Source organism: Grus americana, chromosome 16 (genome assembly GCF_028858705.1).
Source record: "Grus americana isolate bGruAme1 chromosome 16, bGruAme1.mat, whole genome shotgun sequence".
Taxonomy (NCBI): Eukaryota; Metazoa; Chordata; class Aves; order Gruiformes; family Gruidae; genus Grus; species Grus americana.
In genome coordinates this window covers 9,861,036-9,879,754 of record NC_072867.1, presented here as the reverse complement: position 1 = coordinate 9,879,754, position 18,719 = coordinate 9,861,036, and the positions used below count along the sequence as shown (strand labels likewise).

Sequence of the window (18,719 nt, the reverse complement as noted above, 5' to 3'; positions counted from 1 at the left end):
AAATGCTCTTTTCTAGAAAGTGACTCTTAAAATATTGGTAAAGCAAATACAGTTGTTAAGCTCAATCCATTGTTTAACTGGGTGTGTCTAAACTCCAGATCTTTCATTAACAACCATCCCCCAGATCTTGGTTATAGCTTTAAAATACCATACATCCAAAAAATCATAGTACTGGCCCTTAAAGAAACAGGAGAGAAAATACCCCATTGGAAATCCAGAGTCCAGCAAAACCCACGGCAGATAACCGTCTGACTCCCCGCTAGCCTGTAATTACCCAAGGAAGCCGGCTAGACTTAGCTATCTTCCTTGTCTAATTGGCACGCAAAAGATTATAGGATTTTATTAGGACACAAATGACACTGATACAAGTGTGATTGAGGCATACGATGCATGACTGACTATTTGCATTATGAGGCTTTGTACTACACATGGGATTTCTACCTTTGGTTTTAAATTGCTTAAATTTAAATGATGTTTCTATGCTATATTTTAAAAGGATGATACTTATTTTATCTCTTGTTTGAGTAAGGTAGGGCAAAGCTGTCACCAGACACCAGAAACCCTTCTAAAAGAGCCTGTTGGGGCCAGGTAGAAGGAGGCTAATTTTTGACTGCTCCGTTATGACAATTAGATCAGGATATAAGGAAACCGAGGAGAGGCAGGCATCGCGGTGCCCACGTCAAAGCCTTTGATGGGTGTGTTAGATACCCAGCTGCCAGCCTGCTGCTGCTGGGGCACTGGCCTGAGGAAGCCACCATCCCTGGTGACGATTGAACGGGAACACAAGTGGGAACAGGTGGCAAGAGACTTTTTTGGCTTCCCCTACTTCCACGGCTCCCACTAACGCTGAATCTCCTTAATGGATTTTTTCCTGCTTATTTATGAAGCTCGGTGGACTTCTTTAGGTTTTATTTCACAACTTCCTTCTAACTTCTCTCACATCCAGAAGTGGAGGCTACGCCCTGGGGAAGGCAAAAGCAGCCAAAGATGTGAGGACTGGAGCCAAGTCAGTCAAATGGAGCAAAGCCAGCCACACACAAGGAAGGGAGTACCCAGGAGTGATGGCAGTGTGCGGTAATATCTGACTGCATGCAATAAAAGATGGTAACAGGAGGGTTAGGTCTTCCTACCATTGCGATACATGGCACAGCTGGTGCTCTGCACTGGGGCCCTGATCCAGGCACACCTCCCCCAGCGCTGTCCCTGGGGCCGGGCCGCACACAGCTGCTTGGTCAGCCACCATGCTGGTCCCCTTTCCAGGGAAGCGCCCAGGGACCAGCCTTGGCCGAAGCGATGCTGGAGAGGGGAGAGGGCCTGAAACAGCAGGGAAACGAGGGAACTACAGTCTCCTCCTGCGCTGCAGAGCCTGAATGAAACCTCAGCAAGATGGACGGATGGGGAGCAGGGGGTAATGAACACAAGATGGACGGATGGGGAGCAGGGAGTAATGAACACGAGATGGACGGACGGGGAGCAGGGGGTAATGAACACGAGATGGACGGACGGGGACCAGGGGGTAATGAACACGAGATGGACGGACGGGGAGCAGGGGGTAACGAACACGAGATGGACGGACGGGGAGCAGGGGGTAATGAACACGAGACGGACGGACGGACAGCAGCGGGTAATGAACAGGAAGGGTCTCCTGCCTCCATCTCCATGACCCCGGCCTTCACCCTCGGCCCCCTTGCTCCATGTCCCACCTACAACTCTGGCTGCCCAGCTCCTTTGCCTCTGCACCCTCGTCACCAGCTTGTCCCCAAACTTGTCCCTTGACCCCCAGATAGTTCCCTGGTGTATCACTCAGCTCTTCCCATGTCCTGTGACCCTCAGGTTGTCCTCAATCCCCAAGTCATCCCTCAGCCTGTCCCTCAGCCCACCGTTTAACCCCCAACTCATCCCTCAGCCTGTCCCTTGTCCCTCAGCCCACCGTTTAACCCCCAACTCATCCCTCAGCCTGTCCCTTGTCCCTCAGCCCACCGTTTAACGCCCAACTCATCCCTCAGGTCGTCCCTTGTCCCTGGCTCATCCTTTGACCCCCAACCCGCCCTCAACTCGTAGGTTCACGGTTTAACCCCCAACCCATCCCGCCGCTCGTCCCCTCCGCTCGTCCCTCGCCCCCGGCCAGCCCTTCTCGCCGCCCCGCGGGTCTGCCGGCAGCGCTCCCCTCCATTTCCCGGGGGCTCAACCGGCCCCGCCAGGCGAGAGCAGGGCGTGGGGGGGCGGGTGTCTCCGGGCCGCGGCAAGGAGAAGGTGCGGGACCCGGGCCGGGGGGAAACTTTTCCCGGCGGCGGGGGGCGGGCCAGGGCGCCCCCTCCTCCCCCCGCTCCCCGCTGAGGCGAAGCGAGGCGGAGGGGGGGCGGTCGCGCGGCGGCGGCGGGGCGGGAAGGAGGAGGAGGAAGGGGGGGGGCCGGGGGCACGGCCGGGCCTGCGCCGGGGAATGACGCGCAGCTGGCAGCCCTGCTCATGCGCGGCCGGCCGGGCGGTGCTAGCGCCGCGTCCCAGCTCGGGGAGAATGGGGCGGCATCCGGGCAGCGCCGACTGAGCGGCTTCTGGGGGCCGGGGCTGCGCCGCGCTGCGGGCGGCCGGGCTGGGGCGGGCGGGCGAGCGCCATCCGGCAGCGGGCGGCGGCGGCGGGGGCGCCGCGCCGCGCCGGCGGGGGGCTGCGAGCCGCCGGCGGCGCCCGGCGAGGAGGGGTCGGCGGCGGCGGGCGGCGGCGGCGGCGGGCGGCGGCGGGGGCTGCCCAGGGATTGTCTCGCTCGCTCCGCGGCAAGAAAGTTGGGCGGCGAGCGCGGCGGCGGCGGCGGCCCCCCCGCCGCGGTGCGCGGCGGCCGGAGCGGGGCCCCGGAGCGGCGCTGCCCCCGGGGAGGGGGCGCCGCGCCTGGATTATCCCGAGCTGGGTCGAGCCTCCTGGATCTGCCTCTCTCTTCCGCGCCGAGTGAATCCGAGGTGTCCTCGTCCTGATCCAGATATATTCCCCCCCCTCCTCTCTTTTTTTTTTTTTTTTCCCCTCCCCTCCTCTTCCCGTCTCTGCTTTTTTTGGGGGGTGGGGGGGGCGGGGGGTGGAAATTTGTCAAGGTCATTCCGTGGATTTAATATTTTTTGTGTGTGTGTGCCGCTCGCCCCACCGCCACCGCCACCCAGCCTTGCTCTGTGGATTATCATCGCCCTGGATCCGAGGGTCTGAACAGCAGGATTTTTTTTGTTGTTGTTGTTGATTTTTTTTAATTATTATTATTTTTTAAGGGCTTCGGGGTTTGGAGAGGGGAAGCGGTGAGTTGGAGGGGGGCGACTTTTCTCTTCCCCCCCCGCGCCCCCACACCCCCACACCCCCCCCGCGCCCGGCCTTCTCTTTTTTTTTAATTTTTAATTATTTTTATTATTATTATTATTATTTTTAAATTGTTTTGATTTGCTGCTTCTTCGGCAATGGATGGGAAAATCCGGCAGAGCCGGAGGTCGAGGTCGCAGCGGGACCGCGTGCGGCGGCGGGAGGCGGCGGCCCGCGACCCGCGGAACCAGAGCCCTTCCTCGGGCTCCGAGAAGGAGCCGAGCCCCGGCAAGGAGAACGGCGGCCAGAACTGCACCGCCCCGCGGGGCCCGCCGCCCGCCGCCCGCGCCGCCCGGCCCCCGCGCCGCCGCCGCCGCGAGTCCAGCTCCCAGGAAGAGGACCTGATCGATGGCTTCGCCATAGCCAGCTTCAACACCCTGGAAGCCCTGGAGGTAAGAACGGAGGGGGGGCCCGGGGGCTCTTCCCTCCTGCGGAGCGGGGGGCTGGGGCGGTGGGGGGAAGATGGGAGGAAGAAGTGGGGGGGGGAATGAAAAAGGAAACGCGGCGCTTTTAGGCTGCTGAATTTTGCAAATAGCAATTAATGTGCATTAATCCTGGTGTCAGCCCGGAGGGATCTCGGGGCTGCGGTCAGGAGGGTGGCGAGCCAGCCCGGGTGCTCACAGCCCCGCTGGCAACTTGCTGCACCCCCCCTTTCCCCAGCCCCCCCCTTCTCCCTCCGGCTCCGGCTGGTGTTAACTATCACTTAGGGCAAGTCAAATGTTTGTTTGGGGTTTTAATTGGCTGGCGGAGGGCTGCAAAATATTCCTGGCGCGTTGGGATGGTCCGGTATTGTTGTGAATGGGGAGCTTCGCCCTCCCACCCTCCTTCCTTCCCCCCCCCCGGTCTCGGGGAGTTTGTGTTTGCATTGCCAAAATGTTACTTTATCTGTCTCCGGAGATTGTTAGCAAATGGCTAGTGTTTGACATTTTGTGGAAAAGAGATGTTTAAATGGATAATAATCCCTTGGTTGTAATTCCCATTTTTGAAGTAATTGAACAAATTCTTCATCTCTTGTTGACTGTACATATTTTTCTGGTGTTAATAGGCTGGCAAAAAATATTGCTTGTCTAACTTATTACAAACAATATTTGCTGAGCAAATACTGCCTGCCTTGTCTGAGCTAAGTTAAGCAGAGCAGGAAATTTAATATTTTCAGAGGGGCACTGACAAACTAAGACTTTGGCTTTTGATTTTTGTTTTGTTTGTGTACGAGGGGAAGAAGTGAGTTGTCAAGAGAAAGCACCTAACAAGTCGCCTGACGGGCATAATAACTTGAATCCCCAGTAAATAAAGCCATCCTGGTGCCTTTGCCCACTTTCTTCAACATGCTGCGGTAAAAACATGGGCAAAGTTTCGGGTGCTCTCCCTACTTCAGAATTTCTACCCCTAGCGTATCTATTAACCCGCGTTACAGTAACGAAGGGTTCTGCGAAGGCTAATGAATAATCTCAGATTTGCCCTGGGATCTCTAAACATCTTTGGCTCAGGCTTTGAAATCCCGTTTTGTTTGTGGGCTTCGCTTCTCCCCAGCCCACCCCTCCTGCTACGCAGGCCTCTGGGCTCTGGTGGCATCATGGCTATGGGGAGCGTTTTGCTCCCAGAATCAGCTTCTCAAAGTCCCAGAGATGGTCCCCGTGGTCCCACAGAGGTGTCAGTGGTGGCGTTGGCCATCTACCCTGGTGTCAGAGCAATGACACCTCAGTTTGAGGAGCCTGGGCTTCCACTCCAGAGGGACATTTGGCCCAGCAGTCCCTGAGCAGCACTAGGTATGGGAAGATGGTTTGTGTTAGCTTGGTGATGGCTATTCTTTGACCTTTTGCGGCGTCGTTTGTGGGGTGTAGTCCTAACAGGAAAGCCAACTACTTTGTCTACGCAGAACTGATGATGAGCGATCCGCTTATCGCGTGCTTCCAAAACAAATGCCACAGACCTGTCTGCATCTTCCTTCTTTTCTTTTTCATTCTTGGGCATGCTCTTAGTCAAATATGCATCAGCAGATAGGTCCAATTAAACCCCTGAGTCTCTACTGAGCTGTCAGTGAAGAAAGTAAAATTCATCTTCCTGCAGAAATTTTCTACCATGATGAGCACATTATCAGGAAATAGAATTCAAATGATAGTGCAGTCCCTTCAGGGCTGACAGGGGAAAACTCTGAGCTTTTCAAATGGGATAAGCCTTGTTATCAAATCAACCAAACCGCAACCTTGATAATAGGGTGCACAAGGATAGAAGGTGACCTTAAACTTCTGCCACCCCAAAGTACATCTGTCTGTGGAAGCACTTCTGTTTTTTCTTTAAAAAAACCCCACAAAACACCCACAAGTCTTTCCAAACTCTCCCCTTTTAAACTCTTGCAAAATACTTCAGTACCACCTGGAATTAATTGATTTCTACTGTATTTACCAGCATGCAAGAGAACGCGTGCACCTGAGCATCTCGGATGGTAGTTGGTGCCTCGGAGGGAACAGCGTGAGCAGGATTCACCTGTTTCTTTCAGGGGCTGAGCTAGGAGGTATGTTGCAGTCAAGGTTCTCGGAGAGCCCTAAGGATCATGTGCATTTTGTAAATCCCAGTGACACTGAAAAGGAGAATATACTCTACATTGTGTGCATTTCTCCGTGTGGGCGCTGCCTTTGACCACGGGTGATGTCTGGCAGATTTGATGCAGCAGCAAGGGAAGGGGATTATTAAGCCAAGACTACTTTAAAGCAACATATGCCTGTGTAAATGAACTGCAATGGCAAGGTCATTTTGTGTGGCGTGGAGCTGTGTGCTCTAGTGAACTTGACTGCAACAGGTGGTTTTCTTCTGCTTTGGAGGAGATTCGTGTTTCAGCGTGTATTTGTTTTTTAAGAGTACTTAAAATCTGCTGTGATGATGTTTTGAAAATAAATAAGAATTGAAACCTTCTGTGTTCACGGAGGGGAGAAAGAATAAAAGTGAGTACACAGCCTAGGGACAGTACTGAACTAAAAGTCTGATTTATTTAATTTCTAATCCTAAAAGGAGCTTTTGTTGCATGTATGGTAGCTGTTGTGATCCTTTCTAGTGTTGTTCTTCTAGGTTGGTTTGTCGCTTGATGTGACAGTGATCTGTGATTATGTTTGGTAAACTAGCTAAGCTTTGGGCTTCCCCTTGGAAATTAAATTTCTCAATGGTTAGGCAGAACTTAATGGTAGAAGCGTTTGGGAGAGGTAAGGTGGTTTTTTTGTTTGTTTTTCTTTTTATCTCAAAATATTGTGAATTCCCCTTTCTCACTGAAGAAAATTCTCACTACTGGTGTTCCTGTAAATAAAGGGTGCTTTATAGAATAAACATATATAGTCTTCCTTCGTGTTGACCTGGAGGTATGAGCAGTTAAGGTTAATACGGAGGGATGTCTTGATGAAGTCTCCTTTAGCTCTTTGTGAATTTTAAGCATTCTGGAGTTTGTTTTAACTCATGTGGTAACGTTTCCTTTGGCAGTTGTCATCTGAAAATATTGCGTATTGTTTCTGTGATACTTGTGACTTGACTTGCAGATCCCCTATCCTTCCATCTTCCACATAAAGACAGAGTTGATTATATTTTAAATTAAGGAAAAAAGAAAAAAAAAAAAAGCCCACAGACAAACCAGCAGCAGCCTCTTTCTGTGCATAAGAAGTTAAAACTTCCCCTTTCCCTTCCTTTCCCCAAATCTTCTTGAATAAATCCAGCTCCAACTCAGGTTACACGCAGCTGATGTGTGTGTAGTGGTGTGTGTTGCTTCCCCCCCGCTTTTTTCTTTTATACCCAGCCAGCGAACACGGCTTTGAAGTTAACAACCTGGAAACTTAGTTTGCCCTGACCTGCCAGCTCGAGGTGGTCAGTGAGACGGGCAGCTACTGGAAAACCATCAGGTGATGGTGCTGCCCAGGAGACGGTTCCAGCACTGGGGGTCAGAAACGCTGGCGGGCTGCGAAACGGGGGATTTCTTGCCGCCTTCCAAAATGAATGGTATGTATGTGAGCATGTGTGTATATTCATTACGTTCAGACGAAGCTGCTAATTATTCTTGAAGGTGATTGGTGAATCAGAGCGAGAGAATCTAAATGAGTGAGTCGGTAGTTGAGGGCTCTCTCTGATCATAGCTGTTCCTTTCAAGTATGAAAAACAGCACTAAAAGGGAACTTCATCAGAATGTTAATGAATGCGATCTTTGAGAGCAATTGTTTTCCCAAAGTAGTTGGAAAGACAAGGGGTTGTGTTTTCTTTTTGGCTGTTGTTTATCATTTTTACAGATTCCAGCAAAGCTTTGGAACGCTGTATGGAAATTTTAACTTTCCTGGTGTGTGTGCATATGGGTTTTTTAGGAACGTTTAACCTATTTATAGAATCTTGCAGAGAATCCGCTCACAAGCGTGCGTGGAGTGACGTGTTGTGCAGAAGTAGATCCCTGAGCTGAAAAGAGGCAGACCTTGACTTCATGCACGTCTTGTTGAAGCGGTGATGCTACAAGCCGAATTGGGGCCCAGTTGCATCTGGTCACAGGCCCTAAGGAGATTAACGCTTTGCCCACTCTTACTTTTGTTTGTATCCAGAGGTCTGGCTGTGCTAAATCACAGTCCCTTCTCTGCTGTTTGCACTTGAGTGTAGCAGAGTTTAGAAAGCCTAATGGTGATAGTAGAGACTTCTGGACAGAATCCATAAGTTCTTCAGCTGTTATCGTGATAAGGCTGTTTTCACATGTGTGTTGTACACTGTGCTGTTACTGTTGCTCTGATCTCCTGTTGATAAGAAAACCAGTGTATTTAACTGCAGCTTCCTGTTCCAAAGGTTTTGTGCTAGTTCCACTGACCTAGCTGTGTAACTTCTCATTTATCATCATATCTCTGTATGTGTACTTTGCAGCTTAGTTTTTTTCCATAGGTAATCTTATGTTTTAAAGCAAGTTTCCAGATTTTTAAGTATTTTTCCGTTCTACTTAATTGTCAAGTGATAGTGTATCAAATTAGTGTTTCTGATGGCCGGTTATTCCTTTAAAAAAGTGCTTTTAACCTCAGGAAAGCTAATGATTTTCTGGATGGTGCTCTAAAGGCTCTAAATGCCTTTTGGTTTTCCCGAAGGCTTGTTAGTCTCCATTGATTTGTTCTCCTAGCTGTTGATTTTTTGCACCTTGTCCGAAGTGGGTACTTAAAGTAGTTTTGTTGTGGTTAATGCAGAGCTAAAACAGAGGGGCAGCTCTGGGAAGCCAAATATCTGCTCAGTCAGGCCAGGAACTGAGGGGAGCCAGGTTCCCTGCAAACCCCGCTCGGGTGGTGGGCAGCGATGAGGCAGGATCCAGCTCTTTTGTTCTGCCTCGTCAGTAAAACCTGCTGGGATCAACGGGCGTGTTGTGCGCAGGAGAGCGAGCTGTACGGCAGGAGTGGCCGGTGCACGGCACGTACAGCCCCCAAATGGGACGATGCCTGCAGCCTGGGTCAGGGCACCATTAGTGCGTTTAACACGGCTGCGGTGGCATCGGAGAAAGGAAATGGCTTGCTTACCCGAGTCTTGGCTGTGAAAATCCCAGTTGAGTTCAGGGGTCACCCTCCTCCCTACCTGAGGTCCCATTTTTAGCTCAAACTGCGCTTGACCTTGTCTGCTTAGGTTTTTTGAAAGACTTCTTAATATCTTACCAATTTTTCCAAAATAGTTTCCTGTAGCATAACTGCTCAGCTTTTCTTCAGCAGTCTGAAACCCAGGCTAAAACATGAGATGAAGCTTGCTGAAATGTCAAGTGGACCAACCACCACAGAGAAATTCAGAAGATAAATTATAAGTAATTAAAACTTTTTGAATATATCATATCTCAGAAATATAAGGTACTCTATTGCACAGATAAGATTTTTTGATAAAAGGGATGTAATAAAATTCGTGTTCCACTTCACCCAAATAATGGATGATACTGGATCCAAATTAATGTTTACTTGCAGTAGTGCATTTGACTTCTTGTCTAGTAAGAACTGAAAACTTTACTGTCTTCTCAGTATGCTAAGAAGATGCACTTTTTATTGTTTATCTCAATTATTTCACAGAACCAGACTGACTTTCACAATGTTACTTTCTGGGAAAACAACAGTGACCAAGGGAGTCGGGTGGGATGAGATCAGCCGGGCGTATTTCACTTTGTTTCTTTGATTGATAGATTCCTGCTTGCTCTGCAGATGTATCGCACAACTGTACCTCTTTAAAAATTCATATAGGTACAGAGATGCAATACCCGGGCTGGAGGCAGTTACACTGATACAAAGGGGTTTGGGTAGGTTTGTTTTGGTTTTTTTCCTCTTGGTATCCTCCTGTTCCCCTGCTTTCTGTTTCTGGGTGTGATGTGTTGAATTGTGCAGGCACAGCCACTGCAGGCTGCTCCCCCTGCATCAGGCTTAGCTAGACCTGGTGCACGCGTAGAGATCCTAAACAGTGTGTGCACCTTGGCTGGCGAAAGTGCTACTGAAATGTGCTTATTGCTTCAGCTTCTGTACCGGCTGGTCTTTGTCCTGGTGATGATACAGGCTGTGGGGAGCATAGCGTAGTTTGTCTGCGGTGCTGCATCAAGTGCTTGAGAGCGAACAGTATCAGCAGAACTGGACTGTCCTGCTTGATGCAATATTTTTTTAAAATAAAAATTTGAAATACAGTATGGAGGACGTGCGTCTTGGTATCAGTTGTATGTGAACATCCAGCTGTAAGTGAGAACAATTTCCAATTCACTGCACTTTAATGCCTCCAGTTTATCACAGTAAAGGTATAAAAGAGTTTTATGTAGGTGAAGTAGCTCTTGCTATTTAAATATCTTCTGGCTTTGCTGTGTTCAGCACAACGGGGGCTGTGACCGCTCTGGCCATGCTCCTCGCATAGAGAAGAGAGTCAGAGCGCTATTTTACCAGCCCTGTTCCATCTCCTTGAAAAATAGTCTCTTTCCCAAAACTAATGAACTATTAGGAATACTGCTCAGATGCTGAAAGGAGAATCAGTCTTTATGTTATTAATCCAAAATGTTTCATATGGAGGAGAGGGTTAAACAGCTTCTGAGCCACCTAGGCAAAACCCGACCTGGTTTAGTTGTCGGTCCAGTTCCTCTGGTGCAAGCAATTGTGAAAGCTGGGCAGGTACAAACTGCACCGGCTGCAGGGCTCTCCCACCCTGTCCCAGCCAGGCCAGCAGATGCGTCGAGCCCTAGTAATAGGCAAATAGGTGCATGACAAATTTTGTGGCTTAATTATTTTGTACTGAGCGTCTGGATCCGAAGTTCAGAAATACCTGGTGAAAAGGAGCGCAGGGGCAGCTATGTACAGAGCGCTTGCGTGATCCAAGACAAATAGAGAGCGTTTCCTTTGTAGCTCTGTCTTGCTTCAAGCCAAAAAGGGACTAAACTTCAACAAAAGTTGCATCTGCAAGGTCAGTGGTTGGCATGGATAAGGGGATTGAAGGGATCAAAATGATTTCCCCGCGCTACTGGCTGCAAAACATGGGCTTATGGCACCATTCCTGTCTCTCCCTTTGTGCTCAGAGGAAAGCTTTTCTAATCTTGTACTGGCTATCTATAGTTGTGCCACACAAACGTGGCAATTTGAAGTCAAATGCTCTATTTTGGGGATTGCTGGGCACTGTCAGCAGGGCGAGAGAGCTGTGCTTGGGCTCCTCTCTGTCCAAACCTTTGTTCTCTTCTGAACAGGTTGTGATAGAGGCATTTGGAGTATAAATATATATATATATATATATGGTGTGCTTGTGCCTGTAGTCTAAACGTGAAGTTTATAGTGTTTGCAGTTGGCTATCATCGCATTATCTTCCTCTCCAACAGATGTTCTTTCTAGCTTTGTAAAAATATGACTGTAATTGTTTGGTGGATATTTCCCCCCCCCCCCCAATTTTAAATATAGATTGATTTACTCTGATGCTAGCGTATCCCTGATCTAGCCTGTACTTAGTGAGGAGATGCTTAGGTTAGAAGGAAGCATGCCGCCCAAGTTGGGAAACGAATGATAATTTAGGGCTTCTGGCTATTCAGCGGGCTGCGCTGACGGACAACGAGGTCATTTCTTTAACCCCTCCTGTTACGTAGTGAGGCTGTAGTTTCTTTCCTGGTAGCTCCTAGTTGTACAGAGAAGCTAAAACCCCAAAGAATTTTAAGGGAAGAAATGTCTCAAACCTTACGATGACATCCAGTGTATCAGCTAATAAATGTTATTGCTGTTGATTTTTTGGTGGCTCATAAATGTGTCTTGCGCTGCTGTCACAGAGGATGTGCAGCCTCTTTATTCCACTTGGCCTGAGCACATACTCGCACTCAGGGGGAGTGAGACTCAAGATAGTATGCAGCTAAGAGATGTTTATGGAATCAGTCAAACTTGATATAAAATAATTATGGTGTTTTGACAGCTTGTTAATAACTTGCAACCATTGGAAGAAATGGAATTACGGTGTTCTTGGTCCTGGATGGAACCTTGGCATTTCTTTCAGATTGTAAAATTAAAGAAAAAATGTGAAAGCCATTAAAATAGTTGGACGTTGTGCCTGGGAAAAATGATGGGCTGCTTAATTGAAAAAATGCTTCATTCCGGTTGAAGTTCATTGCAGTTCAGTTCTGCCTGCTTCCCTGTATCCGTTATGGAGGAGGAAGAGGGCCGATCCCCCAAAATCTGTCTGGGAGAGGGTTTTGGGTGTCACTCCGTTCTTCATCTTATCTGTGAATGAAGTGGAAGGAAATCCTAGTGAGCATTAGACATGAGAGAAAAGTCTTGTCACCTGTAATGACTAAAATCCCCTGAAGTGTTGCTAGTGTGTACTTTAGGAATCATATAATTATATGATTATTGAAAGAGACATAAAAGACCTCATGGCAAAAACCTTAGAAAGGGGAGGGAGGGAATCCATATGCAAATGAAGACACACAGAATTTGCGCTCTCTTTTTTTTTTTTTGTAGTTATTTTTCAGTCCAAAGCTCAGTAATTGCTTTTATGGGGATTACTTAATAAAACTGGGACATGCAAAGAAGGGAGAAATTGTTTATGCTGTGTTACAGGGTTGGCTTGCAATCCTACAGACTTGGAGTAAAAAATGGATTTTTAAAAGTAAAACTGCAAAGTGGGTTTTCTACTAACAGAAAATAGCTAGTTGTTGTAATGTTATCCTACAATAAGTGTGTTTTGTGGTCTGGCGGTTAGCAGAGGGGTCCGGAAGTCAAGATAACGGGGTTTTCTTTCTGACTCCGCCACAAGTTTCCTCTCTGAGCTCCAGGCAAGTCCTTTCATTGCCGCCTGTGTCGCGTCGGCCGCCGGTGCCGTTGCTTGGGTACCCGATGGGAGGCTGGGTTTGCTGCTCAGAGAAACTCATGTCACCCCTCTGACTCGAGGGAACCGTCTCTCAACCCTGGTATGCGTAACTCGGAAGCGCAGGCCGCGTTTGTGCGGGAGGCGATGGGAGAGCCTCGGATGAAAGAGCTGCTCACCCCACGGGTGCTTAGGAGCCACGGCAGTATTCCCTGTTTTGCCGTGTTAGGGGGTGGGGACGTGCTTGTCCGTGGTCGGATGCTCCCAGGGACAGGTTTTGCGTGGGCGCGAGCACAGCGTGCTGCAATGCTCCTCGTGGCCGTGTGCTGGATGTTACGATGGGGAACGGGTCTGTGCATCGGTGTCCTCTGGCCTCGGTTGTCGCTTTGGTAGCCTGCAGCCAAATTCAAAATCTTCCTGTGTGAACCGTTAGCGAAATGTTTCCCTTCTGTCCCACCTCAGGTTCACGTGTGGTGTGAAGGTGTCTTTCATGTGGGATGTACTGTCCGGTGCAATGCCCTGCTGTGCCTGCTGTGCTCTGGGTACCACGGCAAGTGCCGATTTAGTATGAGATTTTCCCGAGCTTTAGTTCTCTATCTCCTCTTAGAGTTAAATTATGGGCCTTGACTTAGGGCCTCTTAAGTTCTCTTAGGCTTTGTCAGTCCTTACTGATGCTCTGGATTTATAATCTTGATTCTTATAGAAGCACTCGTTCACACATTTACTAGGAAACTCTCCTGCTGCAGAACGGACTCGTATCTCAGGAGGGGTTTGTTCTGAGATAGGCAAAAGCCTCCTTCCTTTTTTCTCAGACTTAACTAAAGCACTTGGTACATTTAAAAAAAATAGGAGAAAAAAACCACCCTGCTGTACTGCTATTAGTGTCAAGTTTCTGAATATTTTGCAAGATATCTCCAGGAAAAAAGAATACCATTTACTCTGGTGTTGTAGTTTGAAGCTAAATAGTACCAAGTTGTGATAAGAGTTTGCTAATGTGATTTTTAGCTGAAAACGACAATGGTTTTCTAACCAGATGGATTCTATAAGTCGCCTGCTATCAGCTCATCCATCAAACTCTGCAGATGTCTGTACGTTCATTCTGATGTGCACGTGGTAACGTTGTTGATTACATCAAACAAACCGATAACCCTGTTCAAGCCCTGTTAACGCTCTTCCAGCAGCCCTGCGGTGAGGGGAGTGGGTGAGGGATTTTTCTTCGCAGGCTGGCCCTGCAGGTACCAGATGGGAGTTTGGAGTTGAGCTACTTTCTCAGATCCTTCCCATTGCTATGGAGATGGCTGCATCTGCGGGGTCGGCGTAACTTGTGTAGAGAGAACCATTTTGAGATGGCTTCAATACAGGCGCTGATGTTTCCAATGCTGTTTGTATCAGGAAGAGGGTTAATGAAACAGAAACGGGCTGCACGTGGTCTGTAACTTGATTTCATGCAGCTCATGACATTTCTTCCGCATCATTGGATGACACTAAGTCACATCGGGTATGTGACTTAGAAATTAAAATTTTATGTGCATCTAGGCAAAAGTGCTTGCAGGGCTCAATCAGAAAGAGGTTCCCATGCTTGTTATAAAGTCATCTGTACAAGTTTTGGGCTTTTTGCAAGAAAGGATGATGTTTTGTTTTTAGCAGCTGTTGGATAGGAGGTTGTCTAGAGCCTCGTGCTAACATCAAACCCAATTGCCTCAGTTAGAAAATGAGCTCGTGTTTTGGCATGCCATTTCCAAAACAGAGGTTATGAACTGCTGTAAGGGGCGGGGGGGGCTACGTAAACTAATGTAAACTCCCAGGTGATACCTCAGATAAACAACTGTATGTAGTTTGTTTTCTTGACAGGTTCCCAAGAATTATTTCTCAAGTTAGTCGTCTTTTAAAAAGCAAACTGTGCACAAGCTGTTTCCAGACAGAGTATCTTTGGTTTCTTAGCTTCAGCCGTATTACGTCCTGAGAAATACCTTAATGGGTTGTGAAGTCTCTGAGTGTTTTGCCTGGTTTTCCTCCACCCAGGAGGAGCTCAGGGTTGTCATTGCTGGGCTTACGAAGTTCCCGGTCTCTAGGCACGTATTGCTTTTGTGCTGCAGCTTCCAGGCAAGCCATGCTACTGGGTTTTAAGATCTTAAAATTATTTCTCTTGATTATTGACTCTATTGTGTTGCTTGGATGAGGCAGGGGTGGGTGTTGAAGCCTGCCTGTTGGACAGGAGAGAGGTCTTTGCTGGTTTCCTGATCAGTGCTTCCTGGTCAAAATGTATCGGTGGATTTTCTTTACCACTGCCAAAATAAATGCTGCAGACAATCCGGGGTCAGGAATATCATCATCGGGTTACTGAGTTTCTGCCTGAAGGTCAGCTAGCTGTGACTGTTACTAAATAGCTGTTTGCTGATATACTTGTGGTCTGCGCTCATGCGCTGTGTCTGGCTGCGTGTCTGCAGCGTGGTGCTTGGCGTAAAGATGTGTGGCTCACACAGGGGCATGTTTTATGAAACTTCTCTGTAACTTTGTTTGTAAGGTCAGTACAACCTGTAAGGATATTACTTCGACCTCAGAAAGGACAGAATGTAAATTGCTGGTGTTTATATCTCCGTTAAGAACAATGTGCTATTCATCTAAAATGAGATTATTTGGTTTATTTTATGGTTCGTGTGTATTGCCAGAGAGACTGGCCCTTTCTTTTTAACACTTACTAGCAATTGGCAGCTTTTACTTCCATCGCTTACTGTGATTGCTTGGAGATGAGACTTGTGCACCGTACCGGCAGGACTGAAAGACAACCTGTTTGTGCACGGTGGTGTTGGGAAGCAAGCGAGTAACGTCGACTTACAATAAAACGGGGACACCCAAACCCCTTCTGTCTCAAATGTCAGCCCAACTGATCCAGCTTTCAGGAAGCGTCAGATCTGGGCTGAATGGAGACGTGCAGCAAAAACTACCAGGAGGGTGCTGTTGGGCTGTGCTGCCATGGGGCTGGGAGCCAGGGGGGTCTGGCTGTCCCTGCTGCCCATGTCACCTCTGCCGGGGTGGGCACCTGCTGTCCTGGTGCGCCCGTCCTCCGCAGCGCTGGCAACACGGCCGGCACCCGGGGATGGTCCTGTGAAGCACGGCGAGATGCTGTGATGTGGGCGTTAGGGCTGGTAACGGGCAGCTTCTGGTGCTGCGTGCCTGCAAGTAAAGCCTGCCTTCGTTTGGGGTATTTCTTGGTTTGATTTTTATGAAATTCTGATTTTCTGTTAACTATCAGTAGGTGAATTTTCAATGGTTTAGTGTGCTTACCTGGCCAAAAGGAGCAAGTACCGAAAAGGGGGAATAGATTGTTGTCTCAAGCCATAGATGAATTCTTTTTGTTCTTTCACATCTCTCTCCTCCTGTGCATGTGTGTGTTAAAATTCCCATTCCCTGTTTATAAATGTTTAGCAGATGAAGTCACTGGTGTTTTTCCTAGTATTACCTTTGCAGGTTTCAGAACGTAAGCAAAATGTGATTCTTCACTCGGTCTCTGCTGAATACTGTAGGAATAATGAGTCTGTGCCTAAAGCGTAAACCAGACACAAAAAGCATGCCAATAAGAACACAGACCTGGGGGGAGGAAAAATACAAAGTGTAGCATCCTTGTATATATTTTGGGGCTGGAAAGTGGTTAATCACGGTGTAAGACTGGCCTTTCTGATGGCAGGGGGCAGAATGTGAGCGTGGGGGTCTCCCTTCCACCGTGGCAGAGGGATGCTCTGGGGAGAGGGGCAGCTTGCAGCGGTGCAGTTTAACCAGCGTGCTGCTGGAAGCGGGGCTGCGAGTGAAAAAGCACGGGGGGGGAAAAAATAAATCAGCTGGCTTTGTATCTTTGTGGTGATCAAGCCTTTTCAAGAAGAGTAAATGCTGGTGTCTTGCAATGTATTCCTGATGCTGGTGAAAGGAGCGGAAATAGGCTGGAGGTTTTCCTGATGAGTGAATCGACATCCCGTTGCTTGTGCTTCCCAGGCAGCTGCCAAACTAGAAACATTCAAATGTCTTTTTCTGGGGGCTGCAGATACCTTTCAAGAAGGTCAGAATTTGGGTTGCAGCTGAATTACAAGGTAAAAACTTTGCAGTGACGTACAGAATATTTTTTTAGACTTTCTAGTTCTTATTCTGTAGTGTCAAGCTTTAAAGCTGAATGAACTTCTAAATATCTGTTTTTAACAGCATTTAATCTTTCTGTTTTGCTCAGAACAAAGAAAGAGTGTTGCATTCTCTTTAGACTATGATCATTGAAATGCTTGCTTCTATTTTTAAATAAAAAAAGATAATCTGAGTGCCTAGTTACTTAGTGCTACTCCTTTTAATGTTGAAAGTTCATCCTTTGCCCCTACTCTTCTTTATGTAGGTTTTCTAAACAGCATCTAAAAATGTGTGTCTAAAAGACCTAATTAGTGTTGATATTTCAGTATCTGGGCTTTTTTTTAATAGGACACCTGGGTATCAGCACTGTGTGTGAAGAAAATTGAACCTATACCCAAAGTGAATGGCTGTAATTTTAAGAAACAACCCTAAAACTGAATTATTTGTTGGTGCAATGCTTGTCCTGTGTTCAGTGTGCCCTGTGGAGGGAAGGGAAAAAATGGTATTTAATTAGTGCTTAAGAAATGCCTTACTTAGCTTTATGGTTTTAGAAAAATCTGCCTAGGCAAACACATCCAGGCTGGGGCGGGTATCTGTTTGGTCGATATTATTTTAAGTCTGATAAAGCATTGTTCACACCTTCTTGGAATGTAATACGGGAATAAATGGGAAACCCAATCTCCTTAGCACTGCATGTCGCACAGACAGGCCGTGCTCTGATACAGGGATTTATTTCATGCATGGTGGCCTAGACACGAAACAAATGTGTAGAAAAGGGAATTATGTAAAATTGAAAGTGACAATTATGCAAACATTCCAGCTGAGGAAGAAGTAAATTCTTCTCTTTTTCCTTGTGCGCGGCTTCAGAGCTAACGAGCAGTGTGTTGGGGTTTTTGGTCTGTGTGTTTGTATCTGTCTCATCTCGGCTGCTTCTCGTTTCATTTTCTTTTTTTTTTTTTTTTTCTCTTTTCGGTTTGACCTTATTTTCCCTTTTGTTCCATGGAGTCATTCAATCTTTGTACTGCGGGGTTTGTTTACCTTGCCAGGGAAAACGTTAGCACCCTTCCATTTAGGAGCCCAGGGCTGCTGTGCTCAGCCCCTTGCAGCCCCTTGCCCCTGTCCTTTGCTCCATACCCCGGTACGGGAACATGGTCACTGACGGGATCCAAATCCCTCAGTCAAATCTTTTTTTTTTTTTTTTTTTTTTTTTTCCTTTTTTGAAGGGAGGGGAAGCTGGTGAGAGAAGAAACAAGCTGTGAAAATAGCTCTGTATTTAGACAGACACCCTTTTGCAAAGCTAAACGACTTGATCCTCCACACTGCTTGCTAATTCCCACGCTTGCAGAAATCTGGAGAGGGAGCAGGGAGCTGGGGCTGTGACCACTTTAGTCTAAGTACGTGTTTTTGCTGAAGGGGATGGTCCTTTCCGGCCCTGGCTGCTTGTCCCGATTACCTCCCTCGTGCCAGCGCTAGCATTTATGCTGCCAGGAAAACTAATTCCCTGGTTCCGTTATCTGGCTCAGTGCGCAGCCATGCAAATGCCCTTCTGGCACGGGGGAGGCAGGACGCGGGGAGAGGGGGATGCGGAGCAGATGTGTATTGATTAAAGAAACCCTGCAAATATGGCCTGAGCCTTTGTACCAGGATTATAGCTACATGTTCTTTCTGTGTTTTAGGTCATCTTCTAAGTTGGGGGTCCACTGAAATGGATGGTGTAAAATGATGATGGTGCTGGAATGACTCTGGTCTCGGTTAAGGTGGTGAAGTTGGGATGGTGTGATTATATATATGGGGTAGTGGGGAGTGGCTGTGGGTAGAAGGGATTACTTGGGAGAATAAAACCTCACTTGCAATTGAATTGCTCTGGAAGCCCAGTTTCTACCTTGTTTTCACTGATTAGTTTCAATGTGACAGGGAGAAGGAAGAGACAAGCTTTTGTTTGTGCTTGGTCTGGTGCTTGGAGTGGGTGAGGTATCTAACCCTTTGGATGGCAGAAGGTTAGAAGTAGTTC

General features: G+C 47.8%; 1 protein-coding gene across 23 annotated transcripts in view; it reads left to right on the top strand.

The window, feature by feature from the left end:
- The first annotated feature begins 2,509 nt into the window (after positions 1–2,509).
- Positions 2,510–18,719, top strand: part of FBRSL1 (fibrosin like 1) — a 549,252-nt gene continuing 533,042 nt past the window's right edge. For 11 of the 23 annotated variants that reach the window (XM_054844224.1, XM_054844220.1, XM_054844217.1 and 8 more), the window contains exon 1: positions 2,510–3,723. In XM_054844224.1, the coding sequence (XP_054700199.1) occupies positions 3,430–3,723 (294 nt within the window). In that variant the 5' untranslated portion in view covers positions 2,510–3,429. The remainder of the gene's footprint in view (positions 3,724–18,719) is intronic. The other 12 variants (XM_054844227.1, XM_054844228.1, XM_054844223.1 and 9 more) reach the window with 3 other exon arrangements.